The following is a 21,242-nucleotide window of genomic DNA, read 5'->3' as shown; positions in this document are numbered from 1 at the left end:
CACTTGATGTCCCTGGGATGTTTCTCTTATTGAGAAGGGAAATCCGGTGATAGTGATTATATTTTAATGCCTCCTGTGTATAGTAATCAGAGAAGTATCACTTTTCACAATTCCTCTAATTCCTCTCGAGTCCAACATTTTCCCTCCATGTGAACGCTGTGGATGGTATTAAACTTGTCAAAGGAGGAAGTGATGCTCATCAGTACTTAGCAAATGATTCAATTGTACTTATCCTAGATGCTTTCTCAACGTGATGCTCTTATGCTTTCTTGTCAGGATCGTTTGGGATTTGAACACAGTGCAAGTTAATTAGCTATATTTTATTGCAGTGAATTTCCTAATCTCAGCAGCACTGCTAGGTACTCCAAGGGAGAGACTCTTTCATCTTTGTATCCTGATTGCTTAGCACATGCTTGGAACAGAATAATAATAAATAGTGTAACCTATCTGGAGGGCTTCCTAAATTTTAAATCCTGAGCTAAGAACTTTGCATACATTATCTCATTTCATCATGGCAGATCCCTAGGGCCTAGATAGTGCTATTATTATCATTTTATAGATTACAAAGTTGAGGTTTTGAAAGATTCAGTAACTTTCCTAAGGCTCCTTTGTAAGAATTAGGCCTGGGTTCAAATTCAGGTCCTCTGATTTCAAAGCCACCAGGGACCCAACCCCTTATTGGTATTTGTTGAATCATTGGTAATGGGTGGCAGCCCACGTGTACTGCTGGAGAATAAAGGATGTGAGCAACTTTCCAGTCAATTTCTTCTTCTGCCTTCTTGATTTTTCTTCCTCTGTCCCAATGTCAAGGCTGCTATTTTGCTAGAGCAAATTCTGAAGTAACACTCATTTTATTTCCTTAACATCAATATAAAATGTTAACTGATTACCATATGGAACACAAGAACTCTATGATCAGATATCTATTCCCCATGTTTAACAACTTTATGAGTTTATGAGCTGTAAAGAGCACTTTTCCTTTTAAAATGGCATTTCATTAGCCATTTATTTACCAAAACAGTTTATCTTTCTGAGGTAGAAATATTTTATATCACAGTTTCATACAGACCGGAAAAGGTTATTATTAATGAATATAAAAAAATTCAAAATATCCTGTAATCATAAAATAACCATTGGTTAAAGCAAGACTATTCTGTGGAACGACACCACTCTCTTACTTAGATCTCACCATTCTGGAACTCCTTTTATTCGGAAATGATTTTGATCCTACAACCAGTACTCATTAAGATACCATACACTTTGATGAGAAATTATTATTAAGTTGAACCATTTTAAAAGCTGTTATTCTGCCATTTATGGCTGATAAAAATGGCATTTTCGTATGGTTCAACCTAATAGTTGGTCTCACCAAAACAGTAAAGTATAAAGTTGTTAACCGTTTTTTGATTTTTAAATTCAAGGAGACATGAATCTAGGAGTTTCTGTGTAAACTGATGGGTAACATACGATTAACTGCTCTGCTTGGCTAGCATAATGCTTTAAACTGATAAGTCAAATAAACGATATGTCCCAGGCCCACCAGGAAGACCACACTAGCAGCCAGAGACCTTCATCTGTTGTTGCACGGGTGCCCTGTCAGGGAGCAACCAGACAAGGAAAGAGAAATGTGGGCGTGTCCTCTGGTGTTTGACAGAATAGGTTGTAACTTGGCAGCAAACTATGAACTTGCTAAAGGTCAAAACTTGGACTTGGCGTTCATGTCTCACAGAACTTGCTTATCTAGATGTTTCGAAAGAGTCTTCCAGTTTGCACTGCTTATCAAATGGCAAGGCAAAAAACAAGGAACATTTGTTGCTCTGCTTGTTCCAGTTTTGCAGTGGTGTTTGGGGTCTGGGGAGCCAGGATAGGGAACCCGGCTTGAAGGTTGTTGTAAAGGAGCTGAGAGAGGGTCACACAAGCCAAGGGTGGCCCGGGCCTTGCACCCATGTCCTGGGCCGTAGCAAGAACGCGGCCTGGCATCAGTATTGCTATCTGAACATCAGCAGTTGGATTGAAATCACGATGAGCCCATCATAAGTGGAAGGGAGTCTGAATCTGGCAGAGATGATGGGTTTAGAAAAGCTGAGGCCTGATGAGAGGACGAGCCCAGGGACATCTGAGGCGAAGCGGCAGGAGAGGTAAGTGCCCAGCAAGGAAGAGCAGCATGCAGGGCAGCAGGTGACATCACAGGGGATTTTTGTCTCAGTTATTTTATTATTCCAGATTGAAGTGTGTTGTCCTATAAAACCTGGGCAAATACCCCCATGTGAGATAACACTGTATCTGATCTATATTGTAGGTATTCAGTTCATTCTCACAAAATCAAGAGTCAGTGATAGACGCTTTATGTTGATATGTCTGTCTTATTATAGATATGTATGTCTTAGTATGTGTGGACTGCTGTTATAAAGATAGCAGAGATTGGGTGACTTAAACAACAAACGTTTATTTCTCACAGTTCTGGAAGCTAGGAAGTCCAAGATCAAGATGCCAGCAGGTTCGGTGTTTAGTGTCTGGTGAGGACCCGTTTCCTGTGTCCTCACATAGCAGAAGGGGTGGGAGAGCTTTCTGGAGTCACTTTCTAAAGGGAACTAATCCCATTCATGAGGATTAGTACTCATGATCTAATTACCTACCAAGGGCTCCCCCTCCTAATACCATCATATGGCGGTTACGATTTCAACATGTGAATTTTGAGGGGATACAGACATTCAGTTGGTTGTAATATGCGTGTGTGTGTGTGTATAAATTGATCTACTTCTATTTACAGATCTATCTAAACATCTACATCAGCAGATAATATTAGGATTGTGAATGTCTCTTACCACTGATACCTTGATTTGTACTAATTTGGGGATGTGTTTTATGTTCATTTTAGACTAATAGCTCTTGATAGCAGGGTATTTATCCTCAACAATAATACTCACTTTATAACTATTTTTATGTAATAGGATGATTGGATGAATACAAACAATTGAGAGTGTTTAATGAACAAATCCAGATTTGTAATTTTGTAGTCCAACATGAGTTTCAAATATTATTTTCTGTAGCACAAGGCTTTACTTCTTATTTAAAGGTTAAACTCAAGGACTGGCTTTACTCACTCGCTCTATTTTTGCTAACAAACACAAATATCTTATTAACTTTCAGGGGAGAAATGCAGGATTGAATTGAAAAACAAAAGTTTTTAAAAGAATATTTTACTTAACAAACTAGGCTTAAACAAAATCAATAAAATAATAAACTAAAGGGTAGCGATTTTATCTATCGAAGCTGAAGGTTTTATAGGCAGAAACAAGACTATGTTATCAGATCAAATCCAAAGAAATAAAATCTTAAGAACATTTTTTGAAAGAGCATTTCCTGTACGAGATCTACTTCTCCACAGGCTGTAAAAAATTAACACGAGAAGATACTGCTGGCTTTGAAATCCCCTAAAAGAACTGCAGTTATAGGAATGTTATGGTAGTGGCTGATTTTGTGAGTGTATGTTTACACGTACGTGGAAAATGTAGAGAGTTTGGAAAAAGACTTGAGGGTATTTGTCATCAGTGGAGGCTCCGGGATTGAGGAAGAGGAATCACACTGGCTTGACTGTGCTTATAGGATGATACCCTACTCCAATCAACAAAAACTTTTTTTGTGTGTCTCTTTTATGCCATACAACTGTGCTAGATGCTAAGGTTGATGAAAAACAAAAACGAAAACCCCAAACCAACGAACAAAAACCCAAAGCCCTGTCTTCAAAAGAATACATGGTCTAGCTGAGTAGATCACACAGGCAGGCATGGAAAAATAGTTATCAACACAAGTTAGTAAGTGACAGGAGCCCAATGAGTAGCATGGGGGCAAAAGTCAGAGGCCGAATTGAAGTCTTCATGACACAGGTGGGAAATGGAGGAGGGAGGCTTGTGACAGATGAGGAAGCAGTTGAGGACATGCCAGGAAGTGGCTTAGGACAAGGAGTAGAGTCAGACAAGCCTAAGAAGATTTGCTGGGTTCAGTAGGCAGATCAGTGTGACTAGGTTAGAAGGTTCTTGCAGGGAGAGAGTGAAAGTAAGCCTGGAAAGAGTCTCACATCAGACTGTGGAGGCTGCAATTGCCAGGCTAAGCAGTCTGAATCTCCCTGTAGACAGTAGGGACTCATTGGAAGCTTTTGAGGAAGAGATCACCAGAATGAAAGTGGCATTTTAGAAAGATCATTCCAGTGATAGTGCAGGGCAGGAATTGGATTGGGAGAACCTGATGGCAGGGATACCTGGAGAAGAGATTTCGCAGGAAGAGTCAATAGGGTTGATTGGTTGTAGGAGATGGTAAAAAAGAGGGAGACATCAAAATGATCTTCAGCCTTTGAATTGGCATCTTCAGTAACAGAATAGAAAACCACACAAATTTCCTATGGAAATCTAGTTTTGGAAGGAAGACAATTATTTTAGACAGGGTATGTAAAGGGTTAGAGTGGGGCAAGTCAACTAAGAAGGCTGAACACAGCACTGGAAATGTAAGCGTGGGTGCGGTAGGCTAAGGTAGTGAGAGCAGATATTGTCATTCGTCTAAATGGTGAGTATGCCTGAAGCCCAGGAACTCACGTACTCTGGAGTTCCCTGGAAGGAAAACTGTAGAGAGAGAGGAACAGAAAGCTGAAGACTAATAGCAAAGCATTTCTGCCTTACAGGTCAGTGGAGAAAAATAGAGTCAAAGTAGGAGGTGGAAAAATAATGGTCAGAGAGTTAGGAGAAGGACTGAGGCTGTCACAGAATCCAAGGGAAAGGTTTCATGTAAACTTTAATCAAATTCAAGGAAAAGTGATGATAGAAACGAAGATCTCTGAACTGGGTGATCAGCATATCTTAAAGGTCTTTGCGGAGCAAGAGGGCTTAGAAGTGGACCTCAGGGCCTCACGAAACGATAATCTAGCCTTGTGCCATCCACGGCATGACTGCATTGACTGGGAAGGTGCCCATTCAAATTGAGGTATACTGTAATCATCAATTACATATCAGATTTTAAAGACAGTTGGAAAAGAAGTAATGTGAAAGATCTATTAATAACATATAAAAACTGACAACACACTGAAATGATAAAATATTTGATATACTGGCTAAATAAAATATGCAATTAGAATTAATTTCACCTTAAAAAATTTTAAATATGGCTACTAGAAAGTGTACTCACACTGTTTCCCTTGGACATTGTTGATCTAGACCTTCGAAATGAAGCTCACTAATATAGCACCGTGAAAAACACTCTCGCATCCACATTAACAGCTAAATGCATTTTTACCCTTTTTCTCAGTCCGAACTCTTTCAAAATGTGTTTTGCATTTTGTCAGTGTATTTCTGTATTTTGTGACGAGAGTATGTTGTAGATATCCTTTTTTTTTTTTTTTAATGAGAAAAAGGTTATCCCGTCTTACTGAACATTTGGCTCTTTTTTCCAACCAGCAGATGATGCTACAGCTGATAGTCGCAGAACCTACACTCTAACCGATTATTTAAAAAATACTTTTAGAGTGAAGTTCTACAACTTGCGATGGGTTTCAGGTAAGGATTTTTGGTGGAGAGGGGCTGAGTTTTATGGTTATTTTCATTCTGGTTAGGTTGTGGGGCACTTTTATGGCACTGAGAAAATATTCTTATTTTTTTTTAACCGTATGGGGAAGTATTTTTTTTCTACTTAAGGGTGGAAAGGGAGATAAGACAGAAAGAAACTTGAGTATTTCTTTGATATGTACTATAAAAAGTTAAATGTGAATTGAACCCTTTACAATAATGATGGAAAAATGAAGGCATACTAGTGTAATTTTCATCAGTTCATGTTTTTCCAACTTAGAAATGCCTTTTTAATACTTGTGTGAATTTGTCTTAAATTTTTATTGCATGGTTTTTTAGCTTATGAAGATGTTTAAAAGCAACTTGAAATACTGATCTGGTCGTTTTCTCTCTTTAGATCATGAATATCTCTACAAACAAGAGAATAATATCTTGCTATTCAATGCTGAATATGGAAACAGCTCCATGTTCTTGGAGAACAGTACATGTGTATGTTTAATCACATAATTAATTCATGCTTTAAGGGAATTCTGGGGATTTTCTTTTTCATAACCTTTCAAATCATGAGTACTATCATTTCTCATCCTGTTGGACTCTCTCTGCAGCATATGGCACAGTGGATCTTTCTCTTCTTCTTGGAACGCTCCCTGCCTTGGCTACTTTTTAGTCTCCTTTGACGATTCCTCCTCCTCTGTTCATACTCTTACGTGTAAGTGTTCCGCAGGGCCGTGTCTTCACTGCTACCCTCCCTCCTCACTTTGCATGCTCTCCTTCAGCGAATTCCATGCACTTGCACAGCACAGGTGCTTCTCAAATACATGCCTGTAACACTAACCTCCTCCCAAGATCTAGACCTCTGTTTCCAGCAGCTTGCTGGTTCTGGCACATGGATGGCCTGCAATCATTTTAAACTCAGTGTCCCAAGCTAGACTAGTTATTTCCCCTTCCCTCTCCTAGCAAACGGAAGGCATACTAGTCCTCTTCCTGAGTTCCCAATCTTGGCAAATAGCTCCCTCTTCAAAGTCACTTAAGCTAGAAACCTCAGAATCCTTGATTCCTCTGTCATTCCCCTTATTTAGCTACTCAGCAAACCCTATCAGTCCTCCCTTGCAACGTCAAGTGTCTCTCAGATTTCCATTTCCACGGTATCGTCCTGGTTTGAAGCCTTGATTAATCTTGTGAGAGTATTCTAACGAGTGTCCCTCTCTCCATTCTGTAAATCAGACCACGGCATTGCCCAAGTCCAGGGCTAATGTAACCCCTCCCCTCTCGTCTCATCTCAGCCACTGGGTCACCAGAGCATCTTTGTAAAAGCCAGAGAAGATTCTATCACATCCATGTGCAAAAAGTAGTTCATAGGTCCACTTCTTATAGCTAGGCCTTGGCTATTTTTCTAATTTGATGTCTTCTCCTTGTCTGACACACCCTATACTGTATTCAGGTTACAGCTAACCTTTAGGCAGTCTCTAAATATGCATGCCCTTTCTGCGTCTGGGTTTTTACTCCTGCTGTTTCCCCTACTGAGGAAGTTGTCTCTCTGTTCCTGATCCCCACCCACATAGCCATCTTTCCTTCATTAAAATAAATCCTTCCCTCCCTGATTCTCTAACCCTGATCACCACCCACCTTGCCTCATGGTCATTTGTGTGTGAGGGAGTGTGCCCCCTCTTCTAGACCGGAACCTCTCAAGCTACCAGCCAGAAGTCTAGAACCGTACCCTCTACACAGTAAGTGCTCAATAACGGCAGTTAAATGGAATCGTTCAATTGTTCTTTTTTCTACTTGATTGACAGGATGAATTTGGATATTCTATAAATGATTATTCAGTATCTCCCGATAGACAGTATATTCTCCTCGAATACAACTATGCGAAGGTAAAAGAAACGCTTTTTTACTGTGACGTTTAAAGAATCCTATGAGTATGTTATTTTATAACTGATTTCAAGTCTGTGACTATTTAGGATTGATACCTAAGTAAAACAGTAGGAGCTAAAAACTCATTAATTCGGTATCAAAAGGAGAAATGGTCATTCTCATTCATAAAAGATAAGTCTAACGAATGTTTTAAAAGAAATTCATTTTCAGGGTTTTCAAATACTAAAAAGCTAAAGTAATATTATACATAGATACTAAAAACATAAGTTCATAAAATAGAACTTATAATTTAAAAGTATGTGTACATGTCTGACTTGTACATCCAGTAATAGAACCCTTTATTTCCTTTGTCTCAGTTCGACATATATTAAAACTCTCAAGTATTTGCTTTAAAAATAGTTAAACTTCTCATACTCTAGAAGAGACTCTGCACGGTGACTCAGACCACCTCCCAGCCCCCAGGTCCCACCATATACAAACCGTTCCAAAGGGGCAGCCTCAGCACCGGTCATCAGTGCCCTGCAGGGAGCACTCCGCTTCCTCCAGTTGCCCAGCCCAACATCAAATTCTCACACATTGAGGAAAGATTACAGCCTAATCACACATCCTTCTCATGTTTAGGGTGGCTGCCGATCGCCAGTGACTTTAACTGCAGCTTTTTGATTATTCATGGATTTGACAACGGTTGTTGAGTATAGGAAGTTTTGAGACATACAGGAAAGATTAAAAACCTGTAGAGAGATTCTGCTTGAAAACAAAATACAAAGCTGGGGATCCCTACCTCTGCCTTTTTTCTCTAGAATAAATAGTAAATACTGAGTGACCTTATCCCACACACCAGCGCTGCTGTATTCAGGCCATGCCGACCATCCCGTACTCCGTTTCCCATTTTGGGATGGTGACTCCTGCTCATAATATTTGCCCTGATTCATTGTGCTGGGCTCCATTTCCTGGACATGAAGCCTTGCTGACTACGTTTTGCTAAACCAATCCACCAGGAAGGAATCAGAAGCCTAAGCCAACTTTAACACATCTGTTCCCAATTAATGAATTAGTGTTTGTTTAATTCAGTGGTTCTTATTGCTGTCTACAGATTAAAATCACTTAAGGAGCTTTTAAAAATTCCTAGTGACCAGGTCCAATCCCCAGATCAATAAATTGAAGTCTCTGGGGTGAAGCTGTCATCAGTTTTTTTTTTTTTTTTTTTTTTTTTAACATGTAGAGTATTTTAATGAGCAGCCAGGGTTGAGAACCACAGATTAACAATTTCCCATGTTAAATACAAACATATAAAGACTATGAGGTTAAGGTAGAAACAGCAAGGTAAATACCGGCTCAATTGACTATGTAGCCAAGTTCAACAAGTGCCATATGATGTGTACTAACGGATGTATTTCACTGGTAGACCTTAGCTGGACAACCATCATTGGTAATTTGTATTTGTTGTATCACTGGAGTTTCCATGTGCATTTAACTGCTTCTGCTGTTTTCATTCTGTCCCCTTCATCCTGCCATTCTGCCCTTCTGAACCCACCTCCCACCTCCCTCTCTGCACTCACCATGCGTAGCTAGTGCTGCCCATCCCTGCCTCCTCCTTAGGATCAATCACCTGGGGAAGTTTTTTTAAAATACAGATGCCTACTGCTCACCAACTAACTCAGCACAGCTATGGATGGGGCCCAGGAGTGGGTAGTTTTAAGGACTCCCAAGTGATTCAGTGACCCAAAGTTAAGAACCTTTAAGTGCAAAGCTCTTCATTTTTCTCAAGCATCACTTTCATTCCCATCTAAGGGCCAAAGCATTTGCTATTGCTTCATCCTGGCACCTTCTTCCCCTGCTCATCATATACTCTCCGTTTTTAGTAATTCAGGTCCAGGCTTTGTTGATGCTACTCTGTTCCCCCACCATTCACTCTCTATCACGTTAGCTTGCTTTCTTCATACATTTTATTGCCGAGCATTAAATCAAAAGATTACTGAAATAGAGAACTCTATATTCTATTTTACTTCCCGGAGTATCCAGTAGAATTTTCTATACAGCGTAAATGTGTTGACTAATCAACTCTCAAGAAACACATCAAGAACAAAGAAAAGTCTACTTCTATTCCATTTCCCTGGAGGTCTACTTCCAGTGTTCTTTAGATCCTACTGCATGGTTTCTCCATGACTGAGCTAGTGCATTCAGAAAGATCAATTCTTAATTTTAAGATATAGCTACAAAAAAAGGTGAGTCAGTGAACAAAAACATAAATAATTTCTAAAAAATTAATTAATTTAAAAAAAGAAAACATAAATAAGTAAGTACCATACAGCCTAGTATGGATGTTCTCATAGCATCTCGCCTCATTGCTTAATGCTGTACAGATAATAATAGTTGCATCGTCTGTGACTTGTTGACAATGTCCAGGAGTCCTGCTAAATACTTCACATTCATTCTCACGCTCCTGAGATTGCTTCTGTCACTATCCTCACTTTCCTAAAGAGAAAATTGAAGTCTAGAAAGAAACTTGCCTGATATTACATATTGGAGACTTGCCTTCGTCCATTTGGGTTCCTATAAACATCACGGACTGGGTGGCTTAACAACAGAAATTTATTTCTCAGAGTTCTGGAGGCTGAGAAGTCCAAGATCAAGGTGCCAGCAGATTCAGTGTCTGTCGAGGTCTCACTTCTTGGATCATAGTTGGCCATCTTCTCCGTGTGTCCTCACATGGTAGAAGGGTCAAGGGATTTCTCTGGAGTCTCATTTATAAGGAAACTAATCCCATTCATGAGAGATTTCCCCCTCGTGACTTAGTCACCCCCCCAGGGATCCCATCTCCAGAATACCATCACGTTGGGGGTTAGGATTTCAACCTATGAATTGAGGGTAAGGGGGGAATACAAATATTCAGTCTATAGCAAGACTTGAATCCAGGTTTGAAGACTCCAAAGTTTGTGCTCTTAAACATGATCTTGCCTATCTTCGTGCTTGAACCTCTTTCTGCTATGATGCTTTTTTGCCCTTCTCTGTGTGGCAGTCCTCTGCCACTGAGACTCAGTCCAAGAATCACCTTTTCCATAAGCCTCTCTCCCTCCCCAATTCCTAATTTATGACTCCTGCCTTTCCCCACCCACCTCCATTGCATGCTCTGCGATTCTATTCTTGTAGTTTATGTCTCCATATCCCCCATTCAACTATGAGCTCCTCAAAAAGAGGGAGCCTGTCTTATCCAGTAATGCCTAATCAAGAGGATAGGTGCCAATGTTTATAGCCTAAATAGACTGATGAGTCTGTTTCAGAAGACGAAGTGAATATACAAACATCTTGGATTTCCCTTTACAACCCATGATAGATCTGTCACCCTGAAATGATCTCAAAACTTCTTAAATCTCTTAATATTTTTAGCCTGTACCACAACTTTTGGCTCTAGCGAGTATTATACTCAGAGGTTTTCCAGAAACAAGCATGGAGTGTGTCAGAATAATCCAGGATTCAAAAAAGAATGTATGACTTGCAAAAAAGAGGAGACAATAAATATTTGTTGACATGAGAGGACAGGAGGGTGATAAATGATAAGTGGGAAATACTTTTCAAGATTAGGGACCTGACGTGTCTCAGCTCTGCTAATACAGCTGGGGGGCTTGGGCTACCTATTTCATCCATTTCAGCCTCATAGGTAAACTTTGATTATTTTAGTTTGGTCTGTTTCTTGAATACATACTATGTGGCTTGTGCTAGACCAGACTCCGGGTATTTAAAGATGAATAAGATACAATTTCTTACCTCTAGGAGTATGATAGGGAAGACAGACATACAGACAAGTAATTTTGAAAAAAAAATCTTTAATTTATATATGTATCCACATATAAACATAATATTTCATAAATGCACATCTGTGATCATATATTTTAAAAATCTTCAGTCTTATTTCTTTACCATTTTTTCTTGACTCCCTACTCCTCACCCCTCTGCCTTTTCCCCAGGTATCCCATGTTGAGAATCTATTGTATACCCCTCCATATTTTATATTTGTTTCTTTATTCATATAATTCTAGGAAGATAGAGATTCTTTTTAGTTACTGTTTATTTTATAAAAATAGAATCCTATTTTCCATACTTTTCTGTAAATTGCATTTCTCACTCAGTGGTACCATGTGGAACTTCTTCCAAGTCATCTGCTATGGCTCTAGCTCATTTATTTTTGAATTAATAGACTTTATTTTTTAGAGCAGCTTTAGGTTTACAGAAAATGAGTGGAAAGTACAGGGGGTTCCCATATACTTCCTCACCACCCCCCCACCTCACATCCACCCCTGTTATTTTCCCTATTATTAACATTTTGCATTAGTGTAGTACATTTGTTACAATTGATGAGCCAATATTGACACATTATTATAACTAAAGTTCATAGTTTACATTAGGGTTCACTCTCTGTGTTGTACATTTTATGGGTTTTGACAAATGTAGAGTGTATAATGACTTTTATCTGTCATCATAGTATCATACAGAATATTTTCACTTTTCCTAAAAATCCCCTGTGCTCCACCTAGTCATGCGTCCTTTCACCCGAACCCCTAGCAACAACTGATCTTTATTCTGTCTGTAATTTTGTCTTATCCGGAATGTCATGTAGTTGGAATCATACAGTATGTAGCCTTTTCAGATTGGCTTCTCTCACTTAGCAATATGCATTTAAGTTTCCTCTATTTGTTTTCATGGCTTGGTAGGTCATTTCTTTTTATCACTGAATAATATTCCATAGTCTGCCTGGACCATGGTTTGTTTATACATTCACCTGTTGAAGGACATCTTGGTTATGTCCAAGTTTTGGCAAACATGAATGAAGCTGCTGTAAACATTTGTGTGTAGGTTCTTTGTGTGGGTATAAGTTTTCAGCTCATTTGGATAAATGACAAGGAGTTTGCTGGTAAAATTATTTGAGCTGGGAGTTTTCTTTGTACAGAGGTTATTTATGGATTCAGTTGTTTATTAGATGTAAAACTATTCAGATTCACTCTTTCGTCTCACGTTTGATAACTTGCTTTTCAAGGAATTTGTCCGTTTTTCTAACTTTTAAAATTTATAGGTAAAAAACATTTAAAATAAGGTCTTATAATCTCTTAGTGTCTGTAGTGCCCATTGTGGTATCCCATTTTTCATTTCTGATATTATTCATTCATACTCTTTTTCTTACTCTGTGTTAGTAATTTTATTAGTCTTTTCAAAGAACCAGTTTTTAGCTTTGTTGGATTTTTCTCTGTTGTATTTTTTCTATTTGATTACTGCTTTTACCTTTATTACTTCTTTTCTTCTAATTTCTTTGGATTTGGTTTGCTTTTCATTTTTTAGATTCTTGAGATGGTTGTTTAAAATATTGATGGTATATGTATTTCAATTTTAAAACATATTGCCAGGTGGCTTTCAAAAACTCTGTAACACTTTATATTTTCATGATCAATGTAGGAAAGTAAACATCTCTCCCCATCACTACCAGCAATAGAATTAGAGATCTTTAAGGTATTTTGCCAATAAGATGGTTGAAAAGGGAAAATTTGCATTTTCTTAAACAGGTGAACTTAACATTACTGTGGTAAGTGCTAGGAATAATGTTTGCCACAGGAAGTGGCACCTCAGCCCACTGTGGTCCTGGGAAGTCTCCTTTGCAGAGGTGAGGCCAGGGAAAAGTCCAGAGGAGTTTGTACTAGATGATTTCTGAGATATTTTCTAATTCCAAAATTTTAAGAATCTAGATAGGGAATTATAAGATATAAAATTTGAGAATTATACAATGTTATACGGCTTTATCTCTCAGCTGGGGTCCTATAGCAAGTGGTCAAACTACCAAGATTCACAGAAGCCTGAAATGTTTGGTTTTTTTGCAGCAATGGAGGCATTCCTACACAGCTTCGTATGACATTTATGACTTAAATAAAAGGTCAGTGACTTCCTCCCAAAATCTGTTATGCTTTTCTAGTATAATAATAATTTAAAAAGAAAAGAAATTCCACTGTGATTTATTCACTTGGAAATGTTTCTCTTTATCTTTTTCCAGGCAGCTAATTACAGAAGAGAGAATCCCAAACAACACACAGTGCATCACATGGTCACCAGTGGGTCATAAATTGGTTAGTGAGTCTCTCCCCTTGTCAGAAAAATAATGGCTCAAATCTCTCATATGCAGAAGTTGCTAACCATGATACAGAGCAGATACTTAGGAAGCCAGTACATCACTATCAAATAGAGTTTTATTGCCTAAAATAATAATTTATTAGTCTAACAGAGTAAATACAATTCCTGAAAGTTTCTGAACTACTGTTAGGGAATTGTTTATTTACTGGGAAAATGTTCATTAAACTCTTAAATTCTAATTCTGTTGCACTTTGGGTTTTGTTTTGTTTTTTTTGAGGCATTCCTGCTTTCTGATAGTTCTGTGACTTTCTCTATGTCACTATAGATATACCTTCATGTGCTATAGTCTTAGGAGAGAGAATGTCAGAAGTCCAGCAGAATCTAAACAGGAAGACAGACTGTTTATCTGTAGTTGACTTCACCCTCTGGGCATGCAGCTGCCCTACATCTACTCACCTTCCCTGGAGAGAAATGCATAGCACACATCATGCTATAGAAGTGGTCAGTCTTCCCAGGCTTCGCATACACTTTAGTATCCAAATTGTGTGGTTGTGAGTTGCTTCTTGGGCTTCTATATCTATACTTATAATTTAAGAATGTGAGGGGAAGGAGTAAATGACTCTTCCTCCTGCTCAATGGAATAAGCTTAGGTAATCATTACACGTGCATAACAATATTTTTTGAGGATAAAATAATTGATAAGGAGGGGTGGGATAGGGAGGGTGGGAGGGAGGGAGACGCAAGAGGGAGGAGATATGGGAACATATGTATATGTATAACTGATTCACTTTGTTGTAAAGCAGAAACTAACACACCATTGTAAAGCAATTATACTCCAATAAAGATGTTAAAAAAATAATTGATAAGTTTTTTAAGTTCCAGGATAAAATATATTATGTATCAATCTTTTTTTCCAATCTTTCTAGGCGTACGTTTGGAAAAATGATATTTATGTCAAAAATGAACCAAATTTGCCAAGTCAGAGGATCACATGGACTGGGAAGGAAGATGTAATCTATAATGGAATAACTGACTGGGTTTATGAAGGTAGAGACATTAAAGCTTTTTCAAATCAGAAAATCTGTACGTTTTCAAAAACAGGTAAAATGGGGGGAAATTCAATGGCATTCAAAATAAGTTGCATTTTAAAAATGTCATCAGGGCTTCCCTGGTGGCGCGGTGGTTGAGAGTCCGCCTGCCGATGCAGGGGACACGGGTTCGTGCCCCGGTCCGGGAAGATCCCACATGCCGCGGAGCGGCTGGGCCCCTGAGCCATGGCCGCTGAGCCTGCGCGTCTGGAGCCTGCGCTCCGCAACGGGAGGGGCCACAGCAGTGAGAGGCCCGCGTACGGCACAAAAAAAAAAAAAAATGTCATCAAATCTCCTTTAGCACTCATAACACTAGGTATCTCATAGACCAAGAATCTCTTCACAGTGGCTACTGCTGCTACATCCTCACTGTCTCTTCAATGCTCCTATTGTCTTTGCTCTACTGCTACAAAAGGGCCTTTCTGTGTAGGTAGCTTTTCTGCTTTACTGGGGCATAAAAGCCTCCAGATTGATATCACATGTTTCTCGAACCGGGCCTACCTAACCCAGAAGTTACTAAAGAAAACGAAATACTCCCAGAACATTCCAAAAGATGACAAAATATTGTCTGGAGATTGGGGAGTCAAGGGTAAGAAAATGCCTTTTTTTATAGAGGATATGCGTTCATTGGAACTTGAACAAATTAGCATTTCCTGTTTCTAAAGGAGAAAAAAATAATTAGAAAGACTTAGGAAAATATGGGTTCAAAAACCAGAACTGAAAAAGTTTAAAAGAATGATTCTCTCTTTAAGGATAAAGAGTTTTAGAAAATATTAGGAAAACATTATTCATGTCTATAGTTGCCAAGGTAGAAAGCATTTCGAGGCTATTCCAAACCCTTCATAAGATTGCCTCATGCTTATTAAAGACTCATCCTTATTTTATCCTGTTATTTCTTCATACTTAAAAAAAAAAGTTTTTCTTCATGACTTAATTTTGGTTCTTACTAGTTCAAATCGAGTTCAGTTAAGTGGATAACATTATAAGAACAACAGGAAACACTTTAAAAGAAAGATAAATTCCCGTGGCCCAGAAACAAGTGTTGATTAAAACTTACAAAGAAATTTACTATCACCTGTCACTTAGATATTGAAAAACATCTTTAACACTTGTTGGACAGCACAACACAACCTCCAGGACCCCCAACGTGAGCTGGATAAAGCCTCTTCCCAAAGCTGTGACTGACCCTTCCTTGGAACAGCTGGACAGCCCTAAGATAAAAACACTCCGACACTAAGGTTCTTTCTAAGGTAGATAATAGCTGGAGTGATCTCATTTTGCCTGTTCATGACTAAGCCATTCACAAGCAGAAGAATGGCTTCACAGTTCCAATGTGGGCCTGTCTCTAAAAACGGGACTTTAGTCCCTACAGGGAAATTCCTACAATTGGTTTTGTACATTTACAAATGCTCCATACTTAGAAAAGGGCACACCTGCTTCTCCATATATCCAATCACCTTCCTTTTGGAGCCACCCTCTCCACTGTAGCAATGAAGACCTGTTGGGATCAAAAGAGAGTACATTTTGAGAATCTGTAGGTTCATAAGTAAATGGACAAACAAAGCTGCAAGGTCTAAACAGGGCTATGTGCCACACTGGGGAGGGACACTCACAGAGGAGCCTATATTCTGGGACTTGGGCCGCCACCCCACCGTGGGTGCCCAAATAGCTTTCTCTCTCAATTTCTCTGTTTTCACTTTATTTTATGATTTTCTAATTGGTTATTATTTTACTTTAGTTAATAAGTGTTTTCTTTTTCAAAAAAAAAAGGCTAATACTTTATCTCCTAGGATGAAGTTAATTACGTTACAGTCACTTTTGAGTATGAATGTAGTTTACCTAACCCAGAGCTGAAAATGAGAATTTTAGTGAGATGAGAGGGGATAGAGAAGGAAATAATTTAGGGAGATGGAGCACTCCTTACTCCCCTGAGGCAGTAATGTTGACAGTGGTGGGGGGGTTGTGATTAATTCAGTGCAATTCACATTGAGTTCAACCACCTACAAGGTGCTGTGCCAGGTGCTGGGGACACAGAGACAAATGCTACCCAACTGTTGCTCTCAGGGAATTCAGCCCAGAGAGGCACAAAGAAGCCAACAGAAACTGTCATGGAGTGAATTAAGTATCCTATTAGAGGGAGGAAACTAGGTCCCAGGGGTACCTAAGGAAATTCAGAGTGAGTGGCAGGATGGGAGTTATCACAGGATGGTGGTGGGAGTGCCATAGACAGCCGTCGTGCTCATAGCCAACTTCAGGAAGGGCTGGATGTCTTTTCCTTCTTTCTTTGTTCTTCTTTCTCCTTACCCATGATCCCTTCATTCTTAGGACTTTGAATTTGACCAGAGTAGTTTTATAATAATGGTTTTGACACATCATTGTTATGGAAAAATGTGTTCAGTATTCTAGTAAGGCAGAAAGAGAAAGACAAATACCATATGCTATCACTTATATGTGAAATCTAAAATATGACACAAAGGAACTTAGCTACGAAACATAAACAGACTCACAGACACAGAGAACAGACTTGTGGTCACCAAGGTTGGGGGGTGGGGGAGGGATGGATTGGGAGTTTGGGGTTAGCAGATACAAACTATTATAAATAGAATGGATAAACAACAAGGTCTTACTGTATAGCACAGGGAATTATATTCAATATCTTATGATAAACCATAATGGAAATGAAAATTAAATAAATAGATAGGTAGATAGATAAAGTGTTCAGTATTCTAAATAACTACTAATCCAAAACATAGACTCCTACCTGCCACCTGTACTTAAAAGTGATTTTACAAATCCTTACCTTGCTGTCATTGTATTCATTTTATGTAATTGCATCTTGATCTTAGATTAGAACCAATGGGTAGAAGCTATAAGGAATAAGACATGAACTCAGTATATGACGAAGTTCTTAGTGAGAAACCCCCTTGGCTTAGAATCACAAGGCCTGCCTTCTTGTCTCTGTCAATTCACTCTATCTCTCTAAACCTTCATTATCCTCTCTGTAAAACAGCCTATGAATAGACTCACCCAGGGTTCAATTAGATAAGTGTTTTGTAAATTCTAAATTGCTGCATAAATGTAACTCAGTGATATAAGTATAAAGCAGTCAAAGGGGGAGCAGGCTGCCTGATCAAGTAGGAGGTTTTCTGTTACTTGAAGTGCTGAAATAGGCAGGAAGGAACAGTAGAAGATGGACTCCAACCAGACAAATCTGGATTCATTCTTGATTTTAGCAACTATTGGTCATGTGCTCCTGAGTAAATTTCTTACTCTCTTTAAGCCTGCCTGCCCCTTTGCTCATCTGCACAAGGAGTTATTGTGAGGATTAACCGAGGTAATAGATGTCAGTTACTTATTAGTGTGTGGTCAGCAGGCATTAAATGGCAGCTGCTCATCATTATAATTATTATATTTTATTATTATTGTTATTTTTATTACTGTTACTCCTACTACCATTACCATTGTCATAATTGAAAACAAGCATTTGGAAGAAACTTGTCAAGAAGCCATAAGAATCAGAAAAGTGATTGGGATAAATGATTTCCTAACTCTAATATTCAAGTTTTTATGCTTTTGCTTTTACCTTTCCTCTTGCAGCACAACATGAAATGTGTGGATTAACTCTGTAAAGGACTAGGAGGCTCCATCAAGTCTACTTGAATCCTCTATTCCCAGTTGGTAAAAGAGGTTTTGGCATTTTAAGAGGCAGAGATTGGAAGTCCCCTGAGTAGACTCCATAATAAACATAGGAAGGAGCTACCTTTGCCAGAAATTGAGAACAAGTGCAACATTGTTCAAGAAAGGAAAACCTTTCCTTTCATTTTGCTTCCATCTTACCGTCTTCCCTCACCCATCAGCTGATAGACCAGAGGAGGGTGTTAATCCAAGGGAGTCTTCAGTTTCTAGACTAGGCAAAGGAGGTGCTTCTTGGTAGGGGTCTCATGGAGCTCCCTTCCATTCTAAATCCATCATTCTCACGCCTTTTGTGCCAAGAGTAGTAAACTCTGGGCACCATATTGGTTTGATAGCCTGGAGCCACACACCACCCACCAGTACCCTGCGGGCTCAGTACAAACTGAGCCCACTTGGGGAGCGTATGCTGGCATGTTGACTGTTTGAAAATTAGAAAGGAGAATCAGACCCTTGTGTGAAATTTACTTTTAGTATGTTTTGCGGCATAAATTTAGAGGATTATAAGATAAAGAAAAAAATGTAGAGTTTATATTAAATATTGTGTGCTAAAATATTCAAAAATGGTCCAACGGGTTACTTATTTTTACAATCCAGCTCTATCCTTGAAGATTTTATTTTTATTCGTTTGTATTACTCTGATTTTGGAAGCCCAGCAAATGCAAAGTGGTTCATTAGTTGAACTCTACTGTAATTACTAAAGCTAATGAGAACAATATTTTGAATGCCAAAGCCAATTTATCAGCTACTTCTTGTAACAGAACAATTTCTGTCTTTTTTCAGAGGAAGTCTTCAGTACTTACTCCGCTCTGTGGTGGTCTCCAAACGGCACTTTTTTAGCATATGCCCAATTTAACGACACACAAGTCCCCCTGATTGAATACTCCTTCTACTCTGATGAGTCACTGCAGTACCCAAAGACCATGCAGATTCCTTATCCAAAGGTCTGTGCTCCGTTCATATAGTGGTTCCGTGATTTGATGGGAAGAGAATGGTTTCATTTAATCCTTCCCTGCTAATGAAAATATTGTCAGTCTCTCTTCAACAGCTTGTGTGATTACTCTTGCTGAAGTCAACAGCATGTGGCAATTTTAAAGTATTTTTATTATCCCAGGAAAGAGTGTGATTTAAGGTTTTGTAATTTCTCCAAAAACTTTGAAGAATGACAAGCCGAAAAAGATGGGGAAAATGCTTTTGAAAGAAGTAGGGGGAATGAAAATGTTTGAAAGGAGGAAAAGAGAGGCTGTGATTGAATCACAAGCTCATCTCATTTGTAGAAGTTGGATTGTGCCCTAGATAAAGTTGAAGAGCGGGGTTATATATCAGGTTGTATTACTAACAAACAGATACATGACGAGTTTTAGTAGTTCTATTATAGATTTGGCACTAATGTAAATTTCACCCGTCCTACATTTGGAATAATAGTGTCATGTCTTGGTTTTCAAGACTGTTTCCCCCTCTGGTGTGCATGTTTATGAAAACTGAAGAGCCTTATTAAGCAGTATAAGCCAAGGAAGAGGGAAGTTTAGGAAGGAACCAGGATTCTTCACTTCACTAGTGTCATAATAACAATGGCCACAGTATCATCTATAGGAAAATCTAATAGGAAAGTGTTTTTGCTGTAAGCAATCTGGGAAAAGAGATTTTTATTTTTACCGACTCCCTCAATTTGCTTTATGAAGAGCTGCCATTTTAGGGAGACAGAGGAAGTTAAAAGAAAAAAAAATCAGAGACTAAATATGGAGATGTATTTTCAGTGGAATGTTATTTTTTGAAGAGTGCAACTGGCAAAGAAATACCATAGAGTGTTCTCACTAAAAATATCATATTATTTCTAACTAATTTGTCAATTGAAAATCTATGTGTATATATAAAACGATTTTATAGATTTCTGTCATAATATTGATTGTAAAACTCCAAAGTACTGAACCTGAATTTGGAGTGGAAGTGATGGCTTCCTAATTAGCATTTTGGCTCTAGGCTCAGGTAAACTAATTTTCCTGGGGGATTGTGTCTTTGGCTGAACCCAGGGTATTCTTCCTAGTGGTCAGCCATCAGTCTTCTTGTCTTCGGGAGTCAGGGTATATTTACAAATTAAAAGAATTGATTTTAAAAAGTTTATCCTTTTTTGCTCAAAGTGCATAAATTATGAGCATTCATTACTTAAACGGGAGTCATATATGTATTTCTGTCTGAACATGAGAAGGTTGCATTTCATGACTCTCCCTTATGTTCATTTTGTCTGTATTAAATTGTTTGAAAGTGTCTGATTGTTTATCATTTTATGGCCATAATGCAGACATTTTTGTACAGTTTTAAACTTGTGTGATGATGTTATGTATATATCTTTTGTCAATACCAATTCTGTGATTGCTTTTTCCTAGGCAGGAGCTGTGAACCCAACTGTAAATTTCTTTGTTGTAAATACCACCACTCTCAGCCCAGACATCAATGCAACTTCCCAACAAATCGTTCCTCCTGCTTCTGTGTTAATAGGGTAAGACTCTTGACCCAAATGCTTGTGTTGTAAACAGTTCCACAGCTCCCAGGGAGAACACTTTCAAAATGAATGGCAGAATCAATGGCAGTATCTCATGGTGTCACCTGGCCCGGCCCGTCATTCATTCTTCCATTCAACCACTCTATTGGGCTGCAGTTGCCCAACTTTAAGACCAAAGAAGGAACACAGAGTAAGCAACAAAGACATCAGTGGTTTAATGGGTGCGGGAGCTTACACATCTGAAGCAAGGTCCTGGAGCGACACCGCACAGCGTGCTGCTGTGGACAGTGGGTAGGACATGGCAGCAGGCTTCGCTCCCAGGGGGAAGAGGAGATTGCCAGTTACAGGGAGGATTACATCAGGTTGGCTCATTATTTACCAAGGAAACCTGCGGAGAGGCACGCCCCTCACCTCCCCTTTGTTAAG

The 21,242-nt window shown here is 38.8% G+C and overlaps 1 protein-coding gene across 1 annotated transcript in view; it reads left to right on the top strand.

Moving 5' to 3' along the window:
- Nucleotides 1-21,242, top strand: part of DPP4 (dipeptidyl peptidase 4) — an 83,802-nt gene that overhangs the window by 15,570 nt on the left and 46,990 nt on the right. The window contains exons 3-10 of the mRNA XM_007105292.4: nt 5,445-5,543; nt 5,950-6,041; nt 7,346-7,426; nt 13,292-13,344; nt 13,462-13,534; nt 14,465-14,585; nt 19,100-19,260; nt 20,701-20,813. Coding sequence (XP_007105354.1) covers nt 5,445-5,543; nt 5,950-6,041; nt 7,346-7,426; nt 13,292-13,344; nt 13,462-13,534; nt 14,465-14,585; nt 19,100-19,260; nt 20,701-20,813 — 793 coding nt within the window. The remainder of the gene's footprint in view (nt 1-5,444; nt 5,544-5,949; nt 6,042-7,345; nt 7,427-13,291; nt 13,345-13,461; nt 13,535-14,464; nt 14,586-19,099; nt 19,261-20,700; nt 20,814-21,242) is intronic.

Source organism: Physeter macrocephalus, chromosome 2 (genome assembly GCF_002837175.3).
Source record: "Physeter macrocephalus isolate SW-GA chromosome 2, ASM283717v5, whole genome shotgun sequence".
NCBI lineage: Eukaryota > Metazoa > Chordata > Mammalia > Artiodactyla > Physeteridae > Physeter > Physeter macrocephalus.
The sequence above is the reverse complement of the archived record's forward strand: the minus strand, read 5'-3'. Positions and strand labels throughout refer to the sequence as shown.